A 24,307-nucleotide genomic window follows, 5' to 3' on the forward strand; every position below is an offset into this window, starting at 1 on the left:
TTTTGAACGATGAATAAAGCAGAAACGAAACACATAGAAAACTAATACAATGCATTGTATATTTATCCTAAATGCATTCAGGGAGATTCAAATGTGAATATACTATTAATTTCTATTTTATGGCAACTTTATTTTCATGACACACTCATTAGTGCAAGGGACTCTAAGACAGCTGCTGTTTCAATGTTGTTTAGTCTCATCAGTGACAGACACGTTGTCGTGCAATTACTGTTAATACCTTGTTCAGAGATTTAACATTGCTTGTTTTCACTTTTTCGAGATCAGTGAACATCTCACTGGAAAAAGTATATACGTATTTGCATCGGGACATCTTTCGCATCAAAGATCGTGATTGTCGTATGCTGATGACGGGTAAATACCCAGAAACTCGAGTCTGTGCGTATCACAGATCAAGATGGGAAGGATGACTTCCCTTTGCAAATACAGACAGGACACAGATGTGTGTCAATAGCCAGCTGGAGGAGATGTTCTCCTGGGGCTAAAAGCAACAGTAACATTGTTAGGGTTTAGCCGCATTTAAGTGGCAAATATACTTCACGTTATATATATATATATATATATATATATATATATATAAGTATAAAACCTGGTGTTGTGACCAAAAGGTAACTTAGCCATTTGTTAAATAGAATTTGGCTAAATAAGTACAAAAGAGAAATAAGCACGAGAGTTGATATAATTGACTGGCCCTCACAAGTGGTGCCCCAGCATGGCCACATTTCAGTGACTAAAACCAGTAAAACAATATCTGTGTAACATATCTTAATCTCAATAAAATCTCACTTCACAAACTGGAAATGTAGATTTATTTTTTATTTATATTTATCTGCCAACAGCTGTTCCCTCTTCAAACAATCTCTAATACTAAGATAATATTTGTGAAAACCTTGAACAGGAATGCTTTGTTGATGGGTTTCCCCCCTGCTGTTATAATATCTGCTCCGTTATCTATGCCTTCGTTGTTTTATCATTAATATCATTTTTTTTTTTCCTTTCCACTCCATTTTCTCAAAATACTAGAAATAACCAAATGTACCAAGTTTCACCCTAATATAACGAACCCATTATTTATATATTACCAAGAAGCTATTTTGGTGTATTGAAAGCTACAGGAACCTGGAATCTTCTGGGTAAAACTAGCTAAAACTGGTGTAAACTGGTGTGAAATTAGTTAATCAAGGTAAAGGTAGTTAAACCATGGTAAAATTAGCCAATCTGGTTTAAACTGGCATGGAACCAGTTGATCGTAATGAAATATAAGTCAGCATTATTATCGCTGCCATCACCGTCATCATCGTCATTTAATGTCCATTTTGCATGTTGGTATGGGTTGGACAGTTTGATAGGAGCTGGTAAGGCCAAGGGTTGCATCAGGCTTCATTGTATGTTTTGCCATGGTTTTTTTATGACTGGATGCCCTTCCTAATGCCAACCACTTTACAGAGGGTACTGGGAGCTTTTTATGTGACACCAGCATTTGAAGTACTTGAATGATACTTCAATTTTTTTCAAACCACAAAAGAATGAAAGGCAAAAACAACAACATTACAATAATAATAATAATAATAATACAAACCTCATTTTCTTGTCGCCTCTTTTCTTCTTCAGCAGCAGCAGCTTCGGCTGCAGCAGCAGCAGCAGCAGCGTCCTGCAAAAGATGAGAGCAACAGAGTTTTAGCTTATGATAAACATGATGGCAAACCTTAGAACGGAAAATGACAGAAAATAAATACAGGGAAATAATTGTTAAAATCATCAACAGATCTTTTATTGGTTATTCGTTCATCTGAACTTATACAAGTGGCTGAGAATTCTACAGACTCTTGTACTTGTAACGTGATCCTCAAGCAGAATCATCATGCTACAGCATGTAACAAAACTGGTCCCTTCAATTACAGGCACAGTTTCTCCAGTGAGTAGCTGCACTGTTTCTATCTACCAATGAATTTACTCGTAAAAAGTTTAAGTTAACAAGAGGTTGTAGTGGAATACATTTGCGAAAAGGGCTGTGAAATAGGATCAAATGAGAGCCCTTGCACTTGTGAAGTAAAAACCTTCACCGTTTCACCAAATGTGTATTCAGTTTTTGCATACATGCACATATACATACATATATACATGCAAGCAAAAAAGTGCACATATGCAAGAAAACCAAAGTCTCATAGATACAGTATGAAGATATACTGAAGACCATATGCAACCAGACAAACTGACACAGCTATAGACATAAATATAATTACTCACAAAATCATAGAATTATGTGAAGTTATAATTCATGGCCCCTTTATTTACATATTGATTTATTTATTTGTCTCTTCAAGAAACCAAATTTAAAACCAAGTCTCAGATAACTAACTCTTGTAGCTTGTAAAAATCAAAAAATAATTCCTGCCAGTATGTCTGTGTGTGTGTGTGTGTCTGTGTGTCTGTATGTCTGTGTATGTCTGTGTGTGTGTATATGTGAGCATGCATGTGTGTGTTAGTGTTTTACCATTGTTACGTAGATAAAGTGCATTAATCCAAATGCACAGTGTCTTGTATCTGCACTGTCTGTAATTTTGGTAGACAATGGACAAAAGAGACATTATTGACAGACTGTCAGAGAGAAAAATATGGAGATTATCAAAAAAATAACACAGAAGCTAATAAACTGGAAAAGCTAAAGAAAAGGAAAAAAAAAACAAATCTTGGACTATTTTGCTTTACCAACAACCATATACATATACATATATATATGTGTGTATATATATATGTATATATATATACATCTTGGTCTATCTTGTCTTAGCAAAAACTATATATATACATATATATACACATATATTCCTTGGACTACTTTTGTCTTAACAACAACAACTATATATATATATATATATATATATATATATATATATATATATATATATGTAGAACAACTTGGTTTGTTTTTTCTTAGCAACAACTTAAAGAGAATCTCAGTCTAGTTTGTTTGAACAACTATGGAATTCATGCAAATTCAAAAATGCAAACAAAGTGGAGATGTTGAAGGAGAAGAGGATATAAAAAGAGGGAGATATAAAGAGAGGGAGAACCACACCTGGAAGGAAAAAAAAAAGAAACAAAAAAAAACAAGAGGAAGAATACAAGTGATGTAGGATTAAACAAATCGATAAGTGATTTTCTTAACTAGACATAAAAGCAAATCAGAAACAAAACAGAGTTTAAGAACTTATCTAAGAAACATGACAATGGATGACACAGCTGCTAAAAGCTGACCAGTGCATTGTCATATATAACTATATATATATATATATATATATATATATATATATATATATACACTGTATTCATTCATGTGTAAGGCACACTTTATATTTAGTGTTAAATGTTGGTACATTTTTTTTGTTCAAAGTTTTAGCTATGGTCCATGTATAAGTTACACTCCAGTTTTTTTCAGTTTATATCTTACCAAATAGTGTGACTTATGCATGAGTAAATATGGTGTGCGTGTGCCTATATAAATATATATATATATATATATATATATAAGAATTTGCATGTAAATGAGAAAAGAGGAGGATATAAAACTAATACTGAGGTTCATGCAGAAAGGAAAAATGAAAGTGCAAAAAGGAAAGGGTAATATATATACAAAAGAATAAGGGATAAGGTGAGAGAGAAAAGGGGGGGGAGGTAAAGGGAGATGGGGAAAATAAGGAGTCACACCTGGAAGAAAAGAAAAATAATTGTGTGGCAGAATTTAAAAAAACCATGTGAATATTAAGTAGATGCTGGTGCGATCAGAGATCAAACCTGGAAGAAGAGTAGGACAAAAGAGGAAAATTCTAGGAATAGTTTGACTGTGAACCTCCACACACAGACACACAAAGGGAATTAGTAAAATATTGGTTGACTTATGGCCCCTAGATTTGACCAGGTAACAGCTAGTCCACTTTCTAAATTCTATTTAAAAACAGAGCAGCAAATGGCCCTTAATTTTAATGGGATGTAGCTGCTAGTCTTAGCTGTTAAACTAACTAGCCTTAGTTGGTTTGTTTTATGTCTTTTTGACCCCTAAATTTTTTAGGGTTAGCAAGCTAGGTCTAGTAAGCTACAGGACTGTCTAATATTAAATTGGCCAGCACAGAAAGACCCCTAAAATCTTTTAAGGACAGCAAGCTAGATCTAGTAAGTAATCTAATCTACAAGTCCATCTCTGAAGGGGGTCAATGTCCCATCAGGCAATAAAATAATTTTGTAGATGTGTCAGCCCCTGTGACACCAGACTTGCCTGGGACCAACCACAAATGCGAACAGTAAAACTCTCACACAAAAACACAAGCTTTATTGAGTCAGACGTTGTGACTCTCCAGCACAGAAATGTGTTACACTTGGAGCAAATGTTCTGCTGCTGAAAGTAACGAGAAAGAATCTACAATAAAACTGTTGCAACTTCCAGATATCTCTCCAACCCATTCTCAAGTTTCTTCAGTCTTTCTTAAGGATTATTTTCTTTCTCGGTTATTTGCTCCAAAATAATAAACATAACTGGTTTAAGTCACCACAGAAAATTATCCAGCTGAATGGCTCTCAGTAAAATTTGTGCAGAGAGAAAGCTTCTATGCAAGACTCTCAATAAGGGGTTAACAAAACGAAATTATTCTTATAGAACAAGTTTCAGTAGAATCACTTGTCTTGTTAGATTCTTTTCAACTGGCTACTTTTTCCACTGAACATAAATATTTGCCATTTGAGCCTTGGAATTATCAAAATAGTTGTTTCAGAACAACACTATTTGTTCTATTCTTAATTTGCTCAAGTGTAAGAAATGCCTGGCCAAATAACGGTTTAGTGATCTGTCGAAAGAAAAGAATATAAAAAGAAAAAAAAAGGAAGAAAAAAGAAATTCACAATGAACATTTTCAGTCAATGGTTTTTAGCCTTTAGTTATGGCATCACATTTTCTGCAATATTAATGAACTTCTGACCAGGTAATCATGAACCAAGTTTTCATGCAATGACTGTGGTGAAATGCTACTGGGGAAAACTACAGTTTACTGAAAGAAGTCCAGCTCTGCCTGTCTGGCAATGAGGAGGATCTGACACCAAATTCACTGCTTAATGATTAAGGATAAAATAACTGACCAGTTGTTGATACCACTGACCCCCCCCCCCTGTAGTGTGAATGCTTAAATTTACACTAAAAAAAAAAAAAAACTCTGCCAATATGGAAAAAATATCATCATAGCTTAACATCCACTTTTCCATGCTTGCATGGGTTAGATGAAATTTGGAGAGTTGGATTTTCTACAGCTGGATGTCTTTACTGTCACCAATGCCCACCTGTTTCCAAGCAACATAATATTCCTCCATGACCAGACATGTTTTCATGGAAGATTGGAAACAAAAGATGCTGCTTGTATGACAGTGACTCTCATTTACAACATTCACGGAATCAAGGCAAGGAGAAACACTCACACAATGAGCTTCTTTCAGTTTCCATCAACCAAATCCACTCACAAGGCTTTTGCTGGCCTGGGGCTATAATAGAAAACTGTTGCCCATAGTCCCATGCAATGGAACTGAAACCAAGACCATGTGGTTGAAAAATAAACTCCTTAATCACACAGCCAAGCCTGCACCTATATGTAGAATCTCTTTCAGTCTTTTAGGTAGCATTCAGGATATTGTGCCAAGTGCACCAATTACCACAAGAATAATTGTCTTGGTCTTCCAGTCTTCTTAACTCTGTGGGTGAATCCTGATATTTCTTAATTTTTTTCAATTTCTTTGGTAGACTTATGATAGGAAATTACAGTGTATAATCTTACACTGTTTACTACTACTACTACTATTACTACTACTACTACTGCTACTACTACTTATTTTTATTATTATTTATATATTATTTATTTATTTACATTTTAGGTGAAGACATGAATTTCAAATAAAAATCTTTTGCACCCAAAATTATTATTAATTATTATTTATATTTTTATATTGTAGTTAGTAATAAAGGATGGCCATAAATGAAGCTAGACCATTGTGAAATGTTCATTGTTTGTTTGGAAGTCTATAGACCAAGTCTATACTAGGAGAAATCTCACAGCAAGTCTATTAGGAACCATAAACAAACCTCTTCTTCTTTCCGTCTGCGTTCTTCAGCAGCAGCAGCAGTATCGTCCTGTAGAATCAAAGTAGAACAATTTTTGCCTTTTTTAATTGTTAGTCCAAAGATTACTAGTTGCATGACAGTAGTTTACTTTAAATAATGGGCTACGAGGTGGACTTATCAAAAAACTAAGTCGTCTTAAATAAAGCAATGGAGGTCTTAGACTTGGACAACTGAAAAATAAGTTACTAACTTAAAATTTATTGTTTCTTAAGCAAAGTTACAAAACGGTTATAAATGTTCCTTATTTGCGGATTTTTGATTTTAGATTTGGCAACCAAATCCAAAAAAGAGAAGGATTATCATTATTCTTTAAGTGGAACACTTGAAAATTGCTAACCGTAATTGAATGAAAGCTGAGGTAATGTTAAAAATATCCACAAATAAAGAATTTATCAACGTGGTGTTGCATTTGCACTCTTACTGTTCACTAACATGTGTGTATGTGTATATACACACACATACGCACAAGCATATATATTACATAACAAAAGTAAACTACATTAACTACAAAATAAACATTATTTCTTTTAATAATGATTGATGTTAAACATGTTTAAAGTGTTAAATATAATGTTAAATTTAGTTTGTATTTTTGGTCTTTTTTTTTTTACATTCAGACTCAAAAAGCTGAAAAAGAAAGGCATTGTTTGATAAAATGCAGAAAATAATTTCTTATCACAGAAACCAATCTCAAACTATAACCAGGTTTAAAATATCTAAATAACTATTTCAGTACTTGTATAATACTTAAATCTAAATTATTAAATTAATAATAAGAAGAAGAGAAGGTAGAATTGGCAAATTAAGGTTGATTCTATTCCAAGTCAAACATTTTCAAAGTTGGATTATGCAGATGTATGAGTAACAGTTCATGTTTTTAGCTAAAATTTATTGTTAAAGAAAAGAATAGAAATAGGATAGAATAATAATGGCAAGTAAGAATTCTTTGTAGAATTTTAGCATACAGAACGTTGTAATCTGATAGTTGAGAGCAACACAGCAGGTGATAGATTCTATACTTGCAGAAGCTACAAATCTCAAAGAAATTTGGGATTTGGAAGCTGTTACATAAATCACCTCAATTTTCTGTAATGATTCACAACTCGTTAAGCCCGACGAATAATTTTGAACTTTTAGTTGTCTGCTGCAAGAGATCTTGTAATGAGAGCTCAACATGTTTAAGAATACAAATATGAGCAGAAATAACTGTTTTATAAATAATTGTTTCAAAGAAACTTCTTCATATAATCTTCAGTTCCCTCAGAGTACTCTTGTTAATTAATAACTTGTCACCTGTAATCAAAGAAACCTTTTACCTTTTAGAAAGGTCTCTCTGATTACGGCTGGCAATCATGCTCCATATGCCAAGCTGTCCTCTATTTGTTTAACACCAGGTCATTTCTGATTAAGTAAACTTATGATCAAAGGTGATCCAACCAGGAACATCCCAGCTTTCTTTTTATATCCAGGACAACATTTTATAATGTGTCTTTCCTTTTCTTTTTTAAGACTTGAGACAGTTGGGTGCTATTTCTAGCATATCAGGACATGTAAGCCCTTTCATTGGCTTGCATGTGGTCTTATCGAAGCCCATAGGAGATATACTTTGATGCAGTTTTCTGTATAGCAGACTGAGAACATGGCACTTAATCTGTTTTTGACTGTGCAGAACAATTAGCAGTGAATCTGGAAGAGACAGGCCGAGCCAGTTCTATTAATTGAGAGTAGCTTCAATTTATCTAGACTAAGAAAAGAATTTCAAGATAGAGAGGCAGTTAGTTGACCTTCAGTTATTTTTGGCATGTATGTACGTGTTTTATCAAGGTTGGAATAAAAAAGAAAATGGCTTTGGTCACTCGACTAGTCAATGTGTGGTGGAAACATGAGAGAGAAGCACCAACAATGAACTCTGAAGGAATTATCTTTAGAGAATATTTTATCAAAGGTCAAATAATTTTGGTTACATATCATATATTTATATTGTTCTTACAACTAACAAAAGCCATGGCTCAAGATAACCACCGTACGACTGCTTTGCTGATGTGAATGGTTTAGTTTAACTGGACGATCAATTTAAGAGAGAGGAACAAAACTATAAGTTAATTAATTAAACACTTAAATACTAATGATGTCTTACAGATTTCATATAGAATACACAAGTGAGTAAATGCACAAAATGCATATATATATATATATATATATATATATATATATATATATATATATATATATATAGTTCTTCATCAAATGTTAATTATTAAGACTCAGGCCATGCTACTCATGGCCATGGAAATTATGTAAAATAAAATTTAAAATACTCTGTAAAAACAAAATCAAGAAATACCTGCATTCACAAAGTAATTAATTAGGAAACAAAATACTTTTGTAGATGGGGGCTAATATTATAGTAACTAATCAACAAGTTTGTCTTTAAGTATCAGAGAAATCAAGTTAGTAGAATGAATATCAAACTGGCTCAGAGAATAGGAAATATTTATTTGTTTATTTAAGACAATGAATCAGAAATGGTAAAACAGTGGAACCAAATATTCTTACCATCTTAATGACAAAATTGTTTTACTAAATTCTTCATTGTTTTTAAGATTAATTGAAACAAAGGCAATGGATTTCAATAGAAATATGGTAAGAAAAAGAGTAAAATCTTAAAATTAAACAAAAATCAATGGTATTTTGTTTCCTTTGGTGCCTTATTAAGAATGATCTTAATCTAAACATTTAATCAGAAATGGAAACTATAAATGAAAACACAAAAACAATTATGCTTACAATCTGTAAAAAAATATTATATATGTATATATAGTATATAAATATATAAAAAGGATAAACATTTGTGATGTATAAGGGAGTGTATATGCAATCAACTTTTCACTGGATGGTACTAAAATGTGGAATTATTTGTAATAATAAATCTAAATAGTATGCTGATGATACAAAGCTTTTAATGGTTTTGCACCATACAATACAATTATTGTAGTAAATCTCATTTGTGTCTGCAGGGATCAGGGTACAAACAGCAATTCATTGAATTGTGGTATTTTTTTAAGCATGCAAAATAAAATCTTTAAAAGAGGAAAAAATAAGGATTGAAAATAAATTAAGAGAAATGTTAAATTTGGGGGAGATTTAGTTTGTGTCCATAAATACCCTCTTTTCTTTTTATTTTATTTTTGTGGAATACCATCAAAAGAAATATTTTTTCAATAATTAATTAATTTTCAGCAATATCAGAGATAATCATTTTTCATTTGTTTGACAGACATATGTTACTGGCACATAAAAATCACCATTCGAGTGTGGTCATTGTCAGTGCCACCTGACTGGCTCCTGTATTGGTGGCACATAAAAAGCACCATTCAAGCTTGTCAATGCCAATACTGCCTGACTGGCCCTCGTGTCAATGGCATGTAAAAAAAGCACCCACTACGCTCTTGGAGTGGTTGGCATGAGGAAGGGCATCCAGCTGTGGACACTTTGCCAGATCAGATTGAAGCCTAGTGCAGCCTTCTGGCTTGCCAGTCCTCAGTCAAACTGTCCAACCCATGCCAGCATGGAAAATGGACGTTAAACAATGATGATGATGATGATGAATTCTCTTGTTAAAACCTGGTCAGAGAAGTAATGTACAGGTGAGAGACAAATACCTGTTTACTTCTATAGCAAGTCACACCTGAATGACTCCACAACATGAATAGTGCTGATAATCCAGAGATCAAATGCTAAATCAGTTAATCCAGCAAGTAGGGCCTCACACCAGTGAAGTGGGGGGGGGGGACAGCTGGTGCACTGTAAAGCTATGGAAAGGAAGGCCCTAGAGAAGAGCTACTTGCTCAAATGGCTGAGTATTCCAAAGAAATATGTCCTCAAATCACAGTTTAGATCACCATGTGTGTATGTGTTTTCTTTTATTCTTTTATTTGTTTCAGTCATTTGACTGTGGCCATGTTGGGGCACTGCCTTTAGCTGAAGAAATCGACCCCAAGTCTTATACATTATTTACATTATTTACATTTGACGGATATTTGTCTTCATCATGTTTGTTGTCAACACAACGTTTCGGCTGATATACCCTCCAGCCTTCGTCAGGTGTCTTGGGGAAATTTCGAACCTGGGTTCTCATTCCTAACGATGTTACTATTATTATCCGTCAAATGTAAATAATGTAAATAATGTAAATAATTCCTCATCTCTTAAATATAGAACTGTATTACCCAAGTCTTATTTTTTGTAAGCGCAGTACTTATTCTGTCGGTCTCTTTTGCTGAACTGCTAAATTACAAGGATGTAAACACACCAACATCGGTTGTCAAGCGATTGTGGAGGAACAAGCACAGACACACAAACATATAAATATATACGATGGGCTTCGTTCAGTTTCCATCTACCACATCCACTCACAAGGCTTTGGTCGGCCTGAGGCCATAGTAGAAGACACTTGCCCAAGGTGCCATGCTGTGGGACTGAACCCGTAACCATGTGGTCGAGAAGCAAGCTCCATACCACACAGCCACTTCCATGTGTATATATAATAGTGAAGACACATGGCTCAGTGGGTAGGTTAATCGGCTCACAATCATAAGATCATGAGTTCGATTCCTGGTAGTACATTGCGTCCTTGAGCAAGACACTTTATTTCACATTGCTCTAGTCCACTCAGCTGGCAAAAATGAGTTGTACATGTATTTCAAAAGGACCAGCCTTGTCACATTCTGTGTCACACTGAATCTCCCTAAGAACTATTTGAAGGGTACACATGTCTGTGGAGTGCTCAGCCACTTGCATGTTAATTCCACAAGTAGGCTGTTCTGTTGATCAAATAACTGGACCACTCAACATCATAACTGATGGATTCTCAGTTTATATATATATATATATATATATATATATATATATATATATATAAATATACACACACACAACGTATACATACAAATATCCAATTCTTAATATAGCCTTAGATGCTTGTAGCATCTCCAACATTTACGGAAAATTAAGTTGATAAACAAAAATTGCATCAGAAAATTTTTTTATATATATATATATATATATCTTTAATACTTTCAGTTCCTGTAGGTCACTTTGCTAATATTAAAGGTATTTCAAAAGGAACCATCTCACTGCAAAATACAAACACACGTTTGGAAAAGAGCAAATTGGAGCTTATCAACTGCTATCATTTGCATTGCTGTTTTTAAAAACTGTAGAATCACAGAATGTCACAGAATGTCACAGCATATTTCATTGTTTTCAACATTGAAGCTAGTCTCTTTGCATTCCATGTTTTATTCTATGATGCAGTTTTTACGAAACTATGTCGTTTATTCAGAGAATTTCCTGAACATAATGAGTCTGAATGTGTAAGAGTCTTTTCTTTATTTATTTATTTAGCATTACCATCATCAGATATCTAAAGTCAGACAAACAAATGGAGAAAACTGCTGTTAACAATCAGGAAATATCATTACAGCTACAGAAAAATGAAAAATATATAACCAGTGTAACAATCTTCAGAAAAACCTACATTTTGCAAACCTAGATTGCCTTGTGCAAATGTAGGTTTAAGAAAAGCAGTATTGATGGCGCAAGTTTATTGTTTTTCTTTCTTCGAAATCTTGAGTAATGTGCCAGCAGGTGTCAGGAAATAAATAAAATAAATGCAGACAAACAGTCAGACAGAAGGAAGGAAAGACGTAGAGAACACTACAGAGATATTGTTTGCAGTATTTTCGACTTTGGCAAACAATCAACTAGTTGACATTTTTTTTTCTAAAGCAAGTTGAGATATTGAGACATTTATTATTATTATTGTTACTACTACTGTTACTACTATTATTACTACTACTACAACTAGCTGTATCTATTGTGTGCTTTCACTGTATAGCACAACTCAAAACATCATGTTCTCTTATGTATTAAAAGGACCCTATGCAATGACTGTGCATTATGTCCTGTATGTTGTATATATGTGTAAAATATATATATATATCATATATATATATATATAAGGCGGTGAGCTGGTAGAAACGTTAGCATTCCGGGCAAAATGCTTAGCAGCATTTCATCTGTGTTTACGTTCTGAGTTCGAATTCCACCAAGGTCAACTTTGCCTTTCATCCTTTCAAGGCTGATAAACTAAGTACCAGTTAAGTACTGAGGTCGATCTAATTAACTGGCCCCTCCCCAAAAGTTTCGGGCCTTGTGCCTAGAGCAGAAAAGAATATATATGTGTGTGTGTGTGTGTGTAAGTCTTGGGATCTTGATATTTATTATTATTTTGCCTGGGAGGGGCAGGCAATTTTTATTTGTCTAGTGGCTGTAGTGAACGAGGTAGTATGGTGGACCCGTTTGAAAGGACTAGACAGACACTTTCCTCTCTGGCCAAGCCCTCATCAACATTTTTCAAGTTTCACTTGAAAAGGAAGTTGAGGGTGGAGAGGGAAGTGTTGCCTTGTAGCAAGTTTGTTGAAAGGTGAGTGAATGCTGGGAGAATGGTCAGTGTGAAAGGACCAACTCTGAGCTTGCACCTATAAAAAGGGAATCAAAGGAGAAGGGCTCATGCTTTGTTGTTCATGCACCCATGGCTTTTGTGGGTTTTCCACAAGGACCTTAAAGCGCCTAATAACAGTATACTAACTCTTGTTCAGACAGACACACGCATTGAAGAAGTAGCTGTTGGTCATTAACTGGAGGTAGATGTTGAGTGCACATGCATTTAGAAGGTGTGCATTGCATATGCACACATTAATTTTAGAATTTGGGTATTGGACACAAACAGATTTAGGAAACAGGTTTTGGGTATAAACATATTCAGGAACTGGGTGTTGAACACACACATATTCAGGAGGAAAGGTGGATGTTTGGGAAACTTAATCATAAAAGGGTGGAAACTTAATCATAAAAATGGTATCAATAATAATAATAACAATAATAAACTGAAATGATAAACAAAAACTGAAATAAGGAAGGAAAAAGTAAGAGAAAAAAAAAGAGAAGAAAATTAAAATTGAAAGAAAATTATTTTGAGAAGTCTGTATTTTGAAAGAGTTTCATAGAAAAAGTTAAAATAACCATCAATGGCAACAGTTTGTTGGAGAAGCACTGGATTAACCCATTAAGCAAAATAAGAATGTGCTTAGGGCATCAAGGGAAGGAGTGGGGCACCACAGAAATGGTAAATGGTCTACGGCACAAAAGAAATCACTTTAAACTTGCTAAAATAATATTCGGGATGCCTTTATCTCAACTAAGTATAGATGCAGATGTGTTACCTAAGATTAATTTTGAGGATCTGATCAAAGATTTTGCAATTCAAAAAAGTAGGAGGAAACTTTTCAAATATAAATAAAGTGGAAGTATACAAAAATAAACATTATTTTCCCTTTTACTGTTTTGTTTCATTTTGACAAAAATAAAAATTTATTTTATGGTTTGTTATTGTTTATATTTTAAATTACATAATTTTTTATGGGGGTACCAAGATGTTTTAAGTGCTTAGGGCCTCGATGGGTCCTAATCTGGCCCTGAATGGTAGAGATTTTCTTCAACTAAGAAATACAGAAATTTTGAAGAAAACAAAACTAATAGCATCAAATTTGAGGGCTGTGGGCCTATGTTCTTTAAAAATTCCCAATGGCAAGATAATTCAGAGGTCATATGTGTTGTAAATCAGTTTATTAAAGATAGCTAAATAGATGAAAATAAGGTGATTATGCAATTAAAAGGTCTGATTAGGTGTTTTATGATAGAGTTGATTTTGATGCTTAATATAGACCAGCCTTGCTAAAGCAGCTTATTATCATCATCATCATCATAATCATTATCACTATCATCACCATTTTAACATCCATTTTGCCATTCCTGCATTGATCAGATGCGATTTGTTGAGATCAGTATACTGCAGCTGGATGCTCTTCCTCTTGCCAAACCTAACCTGTTTCCAAGTAAGGTAATATTGGATATTAAAATGATGATGATAATGATGATGATGATGATGATGAAATAAATAGTTTTTAGCAAGATTTCAGAAAGAGGTGCTGTAATAACATATTTTGAAAATATATGTAAGGATGTGAATTGCTAAAATGGTTGGAATTGGTAACACCAAGAAACATATCTACCATCGATGGTTATTTTGTAGGAAAAATTCTTAACTAACAAAATAATGTAAAAAAAAAAAGCAGCAAAAAGTAAAGAAAAGAAAAAGTAAAATAGGAAATAGAAAATTCTTAAAAAAAAAAGTGGAATTGTAGATATTGTGATTGAAGATGAAGAAATTGTGCCAAAGTATGTGAATCACACCCACACTAGAAATGGTCAAGTCAATACAGAATAACAGTATCAGAAGCTAACCAAATTATGGAATCACTTAGTGATGAGAATATGGCTTATTGAGATAAATATATTAAAATATGTACAAGTATCTTCACATATTTTGATATATTTAGTATTATTGATAATTTTGATAATAGTTATTTATTAATATTTTAAAAGGAATCCCCTACATAGGAAACTCAATTATAATAGTCATTATATGGAATAATATGCCATGGTACACAGCCCGGTGTTTAGGGTGTTGCACTCACAATCACCAGATCATGGGTTTAATTCTCAGGCTGGATGGTACATTGTGGTTCTTGAGCAAGACACTTCATTTCACATTATTCCAGTACATTCAGCTGTAAATGTGTAACCCTGTATGGACTAGCATCCTATCCAGGGGGAATGTTGGACAGTGGAGTGGTATCATTTGAAAGCTAAAACAATGCAAAGCGCACTGTGACCAGCAATGTAACAATATCCGATGGCTTGATATGAAATAATATTCTTTATATACTATATAGTTATCATATAGGATATTATATTTATTCATTTAATAATGGCAGATTAGTCTTAATTTGGTAATTTTTTATGTCCTCTAGAACCACATGCCGTATAATGGCATCATTGTGTGTTTAACCAAATCTGATCTTTATTCTTCAGTTTATTTAGCTCCATGGAAGTAGAATGGAAGTATCAGATCTTGGAATCTATCTGCAATAGATCCACTTCAGAATTCAGAGTTTGGCCCCCTTATGGGGTCAATAAATTAAGTACCAGTTGAGCACTGGGGCCGATGTAATCAACTTACTCCCTCCTTCAAAATTGCTGGCTCTGTGCCAAAATTTGAAACCAATATTTGTTTAATTTAGAGAGTGGCAATCAAGTTGACCATCCTTGGTTTGGAAAAATCCATGATCCATAATGGTTTTGGAACCAAAGGTTCCGGTAAATCAATGTTATGCCTGTGGGTTTATCTACTTTGAGTTCCATCACTAAAAAACTAATTACATTTTTTTAATTTACATCAGAATATGTGGGTTGCCCTTACAAAAATATCTCTGTTTGGCTATTCTTTACTGTGTCTACGGAACCATTTAATAGAATTTATGATGGGTTTGGTTCTATTTAAATGTTAAACGAAAGAGTAACAGGTTTGATTCCATTGACTGCAGGAACTGTTTTGACTCAACCATTAGAATAAAGAACAATAGACAAACCTCTTGGCTGGTGTCTTCAGCAGGGGCCTTAAGTAACATAAAGGTAAATCAAAAAAGAAACAGATAAATATACAACAATATATGACAACAATAACAACAATAACAACAGTCAATAAAAAAATAAAGCAACAATAACAGAAAAACTACCAATTTTTACTTCCTTTTTTTCCTCCTGATTTTAATTAGTTTAATACTACCCCTCACTCATCCATCCCTGCAAACACACATTCACATATTCAGGGACGATTATGACAAGGGTTCTAGTTTAGTTCTATATTTAAGAGATGAAGAATTATGTACATTATTTACATTATTTACATTTGACGGATATTTGTCCTCATCTTGTTTGTTGTTAATGTTTCGGCTGATATACCCTCCAGCCTTCATCAGGTGTCTTGGGGAAATTTCCAACCTGGGTTCTCATTCCTAAGGTATTTTTCGATGTTATTATTATTATTATTATTATTATTATTATTATTATTATTACTATTATTATTATTATTATTCTAGTTGATTCGATTAAGAGAACAGCCAGCTCATGAAATTAATGTGCAAGTGGCTGAGTACTCCACAGACACACGTACCCTTAATGTGGTTCTCAGGGAGATTCAGCCTGACACAGAATGTGATAAAGCTGCTCCTTTGTATTCCAGGTACAACTCATATCAACCAGCTGAGTGGACTGGGGCAATGTGGAATAAAGTGTCTTGCTTAAGGACTCAATGTACCACTGAAAATCAAACTCTCACCCTTACAGTTCTGAATTAAATACCCTAACCATTAAGCCATAGGCCACATCCCTTCACATTACAAGTAAAATCCTCAAATGCTATGAAACCAAGCAATATTATTTGCTTTTTATTTGTTCACTGATGAATAAATGTATAATGGGAGGAACATCAAAATTAATGTTTATTTAGATTCTACTAAACTGTTACATGATTTTCTTACCAGTGCACCGTGCGTCTGTCGAGTGGGCAGAATATTGTTTACAAAGTAAGTCTTGCGCCGACAGATAAATAGAAAGATACACAGAATAACTACGATTTTTAAAACGAACGAAGATAAACAGCGGGTGTTATCTATGGCCTCCAGGAGACGGGTTAAAATTAGAGAAAGCTGATCTTCTCTTTGGTGAGATGTTTGAGGGTGAAGGAAAATTTACTTGTAAACATAATGACCAAACGAAGACGATATTGAACGAGCAGTTCGTAGTTTATGAGTTCATTCTCACATTAGGCAGCTTATTGGAATAAACTCTTGGCAGCCTTCTTAATAACTTACATCTCAGTACATCTAACATCTAACTGTTGGGAAATAAGTATTAGATCTTAAAGGAATGCTACTTGTGTTAGTTTGGTGTTTCAATTAAGTCTACTCAGACAGGGACACACACACAGATGTATTAAACATTATTACTGAAGAGTTTGGTGTCTTCTTTGTATACACAATAACCATGAAGTGCTATTTGTGCTGAAGTGTAAACTCTTATGTTCACACAGACAGACAGTTACATGTGTGAAGGGTTCAAGTAGAAATGGTGTTTTGATTAGCAGTTCACAAGTTGCAGAGTTTATGTTTCTCACAAGTGTTTTGCTGTGTCTGTGGTCAGAGCACTTAGCTCTAAAGTCTCATCAGTTCATTGGGGTGTAAGGGAAATTAGTATAAAATATCCCGGGCAGAAATAAACTCTTAAACTCATATCCTATTCAAATGGAGAAGATTTAACTTTCAACAGCAGCAGCAGCATCACCACCACCACCACCACGTCAGTTTGCCATACTGGCATGGGTTGGACGGTTTAATTGGGGACTGGCAAGCCAGGAGGCCTCACCAGGCTCCAATCTGATCTGGCAATGTTTCTACAGCTGGATACCCTCCCTAATGCCAACCACTCTCAGAGAGACACATTTCCTTAACTGAACTAATAGTTCTCTGAACTTGCAATTCTTTCCTGCAACATTCTAACCACATGTCCAAAGCACTGCAGCTGTGACCTCTCAATGTGGAGACATAACCATAACAACACCATTGCCATAACTGAATATCTGCTGGCAAGCCTAAACAATTTCAGAAAGAATTACTTGTGCAAGAATGACAAAAAAACAACAACAACAAGTACCAAACCAATGTTGATAAAGAGAGGAATAAAGCATATGTTTGCAAAAATGAAAGGAATATCATCTGAGACAAACAGACGTATCAAGCTGCTTACTGAATGCCATGACTGAACAAATGGGGAACAACAATAAACAGAATGGCATGTAATGGGGTTGGACTTACATACATCCACACATTTAGACTGGTTTACCACCAGTGGGATGGATGAGTGAATAAATATATAGACAGAGAAACAAAGAAAAATATATAAAATATATTAACAAACACATATATAAACAGGATGGATATTTGAACAAGCAGTTAAAGACAATTAATCCATAAGACACACAGACATGTTCTCGCATACAGAAGACAAACAACAATCTTGACCGAGGAATATTCAACCACAAGAACGTATTCTAACAATGCCATAGTATTAATCTGATATATGCATGTGTGTGTGTGTGTGTGTGTGTGTGTGTGTGTGTGTGTGTGTGTGTGTATACAGGTATATCAACAAAAGTAATTAAGGTACAAAAATAATGAAGTAATTACACTAAAGTTTGCTGAAACAAAAAAATAGATTTCATATTAGTGAAGAACCTGGAAAAAAAAAATTATAGATTAATTATTGCAACATTGTGATTTGACAGAAATACAAGAAATAGAGATGAAAATAGTAATAATGAAAGAAGTTTTAAGATTAAGTTAACCAAAATTGGAAGTCTTGCCAGTTCATTGGGTTTTGTTTTGTTTTTTTTTTTCATGATGGAGTCAACAGCAGAGATAGAAATAGAAAAAAAGGAATAGTAAAAATGAAATAGGAAAATAACAAACAAGACTACAGAATGCAGAGAAATAAAAGAAAGAAAAAACACAAGAAGTGTATTTTTAAGAGTAATTCTATCAACAAAGACAATGGTAACATAAAAGAAAGGTTTTTCAGTTGTTTTCTTAATTTTTGATACGAAATTTATAAAGCTTTTTAAAACTATAGATTATAAATTAAATTAAGCTAAACTCAGAGTTTAAATTCCTACATTTACTCATTTATGAGTTGCACTTGTCTATAAGTTGCATCCCTAATTTAGCGTTAAATTTTAGTACAAATTTTTTTTCCCTTCATAGTTTTAGCTTTGCCCTGGACATAGGGTGCTCTGGGGTTTGTTTTTTTTAAAATTAAATTCAAGCATAGTGAGACTTATACACAAATAAGTACAATATATATCCTTATATATTTGTGAATGTATATATGTATATGTATGCACGGGCTCTGAAGATGATAGTATTTGTTAAGGTCATTTAATTTGTTTCAATCGATCAGTCAACCAATTGAGTAAATGGAATTATGAATGCACCTAAAATGCATATCAGAAACAGCTGTAAGTCTACAATGCACAAATAAACAAATAAATATCTAAAGCCCATTATTTACATCTTTTCTTGTGTGTATGTATATATGTGTATATATATATATATATATATACATATACACTCACACACTGTATTTATTTATATATAAGTCACACTCTTAATTTAGTGTTAAATCTTATTACAAATTTTTCCCTTTTGTAGTTTTAGTATCACCCTACATATAAGTCACACCCCAGTTTATCTAAAAACTGAAACCGTATCACAAATTCTGATTGCATTTCAGTTGCAGTACTTAACACATCGAAATAAAATATAATAAAGATAACATTCACGGAAGTGGTTAAGTTTTGCTTTGTTTGTGACAACGTTTACTGTTGTTATTTTTTGCCATTCTTTATAGTTGTGCAACTCAGTGATCATTTATAAAAAAACTTATATCATCCCTAATTATTCTAAGGTTTTGCCAAAACAGATTACGCATTACTAGGGAGGTTTAATAATAGCGAAACATGGTCAAAGTTATCACCATACAATTAAAGACTAAACTCAGTCCTCACCACATTCTGTTTAATTTTAATTAATTTAAATCATGAGGTTATCTCCCCTGACTTTCATGCCTTGGATAAGTCATTTGCATATTTTTTTGTTTTCCCCTTCATCACTAGGTGTGTAATTTTAATTAATTAAAACTATTTGGTTTATTACATCAAGTATGTTAGCACTCACTTTACTATTAATATTTCATGCAGCAGGCATCTCTAGGTATCCCCCCCCACCATTCTTCTATCTATCAACCTTTCTCCTGAAGACATTTTAGGTTAGTTATTGCTTTATTTATTTATTTACTATGTAAAATCATTTGGTGAAAAAGACAGGGTGAAGACAATATGGAAAAGAAAAAGGTAAGGAAAATAGAGAACGATGCAATAGAGCTTATTTGTAAGTGGTTAAGTTAATCTAGTTTATAAGGAAGTAAGTCTATCTAATTTAGATATAAAGTGTAGTTAGTACCACTTGTTTCCATGGTTATGGTCAGAAAACTATCGACAAACAAAGGGGGTTAGCAGTTGACTCTGATAGAAGATGTAAGTTTATATCTCTTCAGAAGAATGAAAAGTAGCCGCAAGTATCTAATGTACAGATTGAAATGCTTGGATTTATTTTTTTTCAACAGGTAAATCTTAATGCTATTACTTAAAATAATATACGATGATAATAACCTTAATTAAAATCTATCTTAAAGTTTCCAGCTCTGTCAAACACTAACAACTTTCTCACTGAAATGAATGATTATTTCAATACAAATTGCTATATATTTTGTTTTTCACGTTAATTCTTCCCTTAAATATATAACCGGAAAATTATTGTTTAGATAAATAACTTAAAATTAATCTAGTCCTTAAAAAAAAAAAAAAAAATTAAATCAGTTTCCTCTTCTTTGCATGGCTTCTCCATTTCCTAAGGTACTGGTACCTAGTTAGTTGCCTTACCATTTCCTCCAGTTCTCCTTCTTTTCAGTAGTTTATCATATTAATAGATAATATGATAAATTAATAAATAAAATCCATATAAAGCAAAATTTAATGCCATAATAGTGATTTCAAGCTTTTTTTTTAAATTCTGTATATGAAGCATTTTACCCCTGTACAGGAAGCTGTTATATTAAGCAAGACATCTATATAGACCAAAATACAGACAAGTTACATATGTTACACTGACAATTCTACAACAATGTTTATTTACAAACAGCAGCCCTTGCTTGAAATAGCTTTAGAAAATGGCATCAGTTAAGAGCCTAAGTGCAGATTTACATTGCATCAAAATTATAAAACCACTGACGTGAATATAAAGTAGCAGTTGTTATGATTATTTTCTCTTTTTCTTTACAAAAAAGCAGTTCTTCAATGGCATATGTAAATAGCCGAATCTGGCTATAAAAGCTACAAAGAAACCCATAAGCAAATTTTGATAAGACACACCCAATACATTAGCCATGATGATAAGTGTCAGCTATTCATTACACATTATAAGCTTTACGATCATCGTTATAGTGTTAGATATCAAATACTTATAAATAGAAGCACAACCTTTCGACCACTGTTGGATCTCCTTTGTATCTGGAAGCCCTGAAAAATTATGCCTTTTCATGTAATGAACTATTCTAGATGCTTTTGTGCTAAAAAAACAAAAAAATATAAGAACAGAGCTTGTTGTCAACTAAATAAACACTGACAATAAGAGTTCTCTTACCCACTGCATGTGTGTGTGTGTGTGTGTGTGCACAGATACATACATATACATATGTGTATATATATATATATATATATATATATATATATATATATATATATATATATATATATATATACACTTATGTATGTAGGTTGTTGGTGAGAAGCCAAGAGCATAGAGTATTTAACTCAAAAGCTCATGTTACCTTTGTTCATATTCCACTGAAGACATCTCACTGCTTAGGAAAGACAACTCTGTTTGCTTTAGTTTAACTAACTGAATTCTTGCTAAAAGAAATATATACAAGCACATCTACATGTATGGATATGTGTGTGTGTGTGTGTGTATATATATATATATATATATATATATATATATATTTACAGACACACACATACATAGATAGTCTAAGACACACCTCACTGATGCTTTGGAATACATCTTCAAAGATGTTTCTAGAGTCTTAGAAGATTTCAGGTCTTTTAACATCAAACCCCTTCACTCAGTCGGCTCAGCTGGGATTAATCAAATCCCAACTTGCATCCCAATAGCTGGAAACTACCAGCCTGTTCTCTTTATCCAAATCCATCCGAGTGGAATCGAATTTATGGTGCTTTTCTTTGCTGCGCCAGTAACTCCAAGCCCAGTCAGTGTTTTATGGCATAAACGAATCTGCATTTCCTTAGACCAAACTAATAAATGTTTACCATTTCTATCATTCGCTCTTCATAAATATACACACCACTAAATTCAGTAGTTATTTAAGCAATGTGGTCATGGATATTTAATAGGTTGGATGTGGCACTGAAGAAACAGCAATAACTCCTGAAATGTGCATATACACGCATTACCTATTTTTCTATCTTTGATCACATTGTTTACATAGACATATTCCAACACCAAACGTCATAACTTTCAGTGTTGGCTATAACTGTGATAGAAAATCTGTAGAGATAACATTAAGAAGTGATTGAATAGCACTGCTAACACAAGAAGGACAAAGTATTGACTTATAAGACTTTAATATGCTTGGGAGTATATCATCATTGCATAATGAAATATGGTCTCCCTACCAACAATATATATACATATGTATGTATATATATACATACATATATATCTATATATCTATATATATATATATATATATATATATATATATATATATATATATATATATATATATATTTATATGTAAATATCACATACCATTTACACACACTAGCTAATCTTGGTAAGATTAATAAACAGATAGAAAGACAGAAAGGCGGAGCGATAGACAAGCAGACAGATGAATGATAGAGAAGCATACAGGCAGCAGCACATACATCCAGGCAACACATACAGACACAGGCAGACAGACAGAGTCAGACAAGTAGATGTGTAAAGTAAGGTGGCAAAGTTCAATGGAAAGGCATAAAGATGAATGTAAGTTCTGTCAATTTTCAACCAGTAATCAATTGGACTCTACATTTATTTTGCTATAAACAGCTTATATTTATGTTTTGAATTCTTTCTTTTTTTATTTAAACCATTTTAATAATTTTCCATTCATGGCTTATGTTAGGTTTGATGGTTTAGCAAAATGTCATTGGAATCAGGCGTTTTTTAGTGTTGGATACAGGGAAATAAAAACAACGATTCTTAATTTTGAATTTGGGAGAAAGAAACTTAAAGTAACCTATCATGTGTGTGTGTGTGTGTGTGTGTGTGTGTGTGTGTGTGTGTGTGTGTGTGTGTGTGTGTGTTTGTGTGTGTGTTTGTGTGTGTGTGTTTGTGTGTGTGTGTGTGTGTGTGTTTTGCTCATGTGTGTGTGTGTATCATTGTGCTTGTTCCTCACCACCACTTGACAACTTGTATTGGTATACTTACATCACCATAACTTAGTGGTTCAGCAAAAGAGATCAACAGAATAAATACCAGACTTTAACAAATAAGTAATGAGAGAGAAGGGCTTAGAAAAATTTTCTAGCTTATATGCTGAGAAATAGATGGTAAATCGTTTCACCACTCTTTGACTTATATATTGGACTTATATATATTATTATGTGAACAATATGTCAATTATAACTGTTATATTGCTCTAATTCAATTCTGTTCAGACTAGGTATTGAGCTGAGTTTGATGACTTTGCCTTGTTTAGTAAATATATTTGTATTTTGTTAAGTTGCACAAATAATAGTTCTTCTAATTTGCATACTGCTTTGTCTTGCACGTGGATTTTTTGGTTCTGCTTTAATCAGCGTGTATTTTAGAATATATATTGCTCGCGTGTTCACTCCATTATTTGTTAGTTGGCTGGTATTCAAATAATGTAATAATTCTGTATTAAAACATAACAATAATATATATGTATTATAGTGGAGGCGCAATGGCCCAGTGGTTAGGGCAGCGGACTCGCGGTCGGAGGATCGTGGTTTCGATTCCCAGACCGGGCGTTGTGTGTGTTTATTGAGCGAAAACACCTAAAGCTTCACAAGGCTCTGGCAGGGGATGGTGGTGACCCCTGTTGTACTCTTTCGCCCCAACTTTCTCTCACTCTTTCTCCCTGTTTCTTGAGTAACACTGCGATGGACTGGTATCCCATCCAGCTGGGGGGGAACACATACGCCATAGAAACCGGGAAACCGGGCCCATGAGCCTGGCTAGGCTTTGAAAGGGTGACGTTTTATATGTATTATAGCCAAAGTGAGCAGTCCAATTGATATTTGGTTGAACTACAATGAGAGAGCAATATTACATCACATGCAGCATGGATAAATGAGACAGCAATGAATTATTATTAGCACATACATTACAAGGGTTAAAGTCAAACCACACTATTTACCTCCCTATCATCACCACCGCGTCTTCTGCGGGAACGTCTGGTATC

General features: G+C 33.6%; 1 protein-coding gene across 25 annotated transcripts in view; it reads right to left on the reverse strand.

Annotated features, from left to right (window-relative positions):
* Positions 1 to 24,307, reverse strand: part of LOC128248317 (uncharacterized) — a 167,708-nt gene that overhangs the window by 71,185 nt on the left and 72,216 nt on the right. For 7 of the 25 annotated variants that reach the window (XM_089354659.1, XM_089354651.1, XM_089354660.1 and 4 more), the window contains 4 exons: positions 24,263 to 24,307; positions 15,730 to 15,756; positions 6,137 to 6,184; positions 1,598 to 1,669 (listed from right to left, as the gene is read on the reverse strand). In XM_089354659.1, coding sequence (XP_089210785.1) covers positions 1,598 to 1,669; positions 6,137 to 6,184; positions 15,730 to 15,756; positions 24,263 to 24,307 — 192 coding nt within the window. The remainder of the gene's footprint in view (positions 1 to 1,597; positions 1,670 to 6,136; positions 6,185 to 15,729; positions 15,757 to 24,262) is intronic. The other 18 variants (XM_089354661.1, XM_089354656.1, XM_089354657.1 and 15 more) reach the window with 7 other exon arrangements.

The sequence above is a fragment of the Octopus bimaculoides genome, chromosome 7 (assembly GCF_046866305.1).
Source record: "Octopus bimaculoides isolate indiv1 chromosome 7, ASM4686630v1, whole genome shotgun sequence".
Lineage (NCBI taxonomy): Eukaryota > Metazoa > Mollusca > Cephalopoda > Octopoda > Octopodidae > Octopus > Octopus bimaculoides.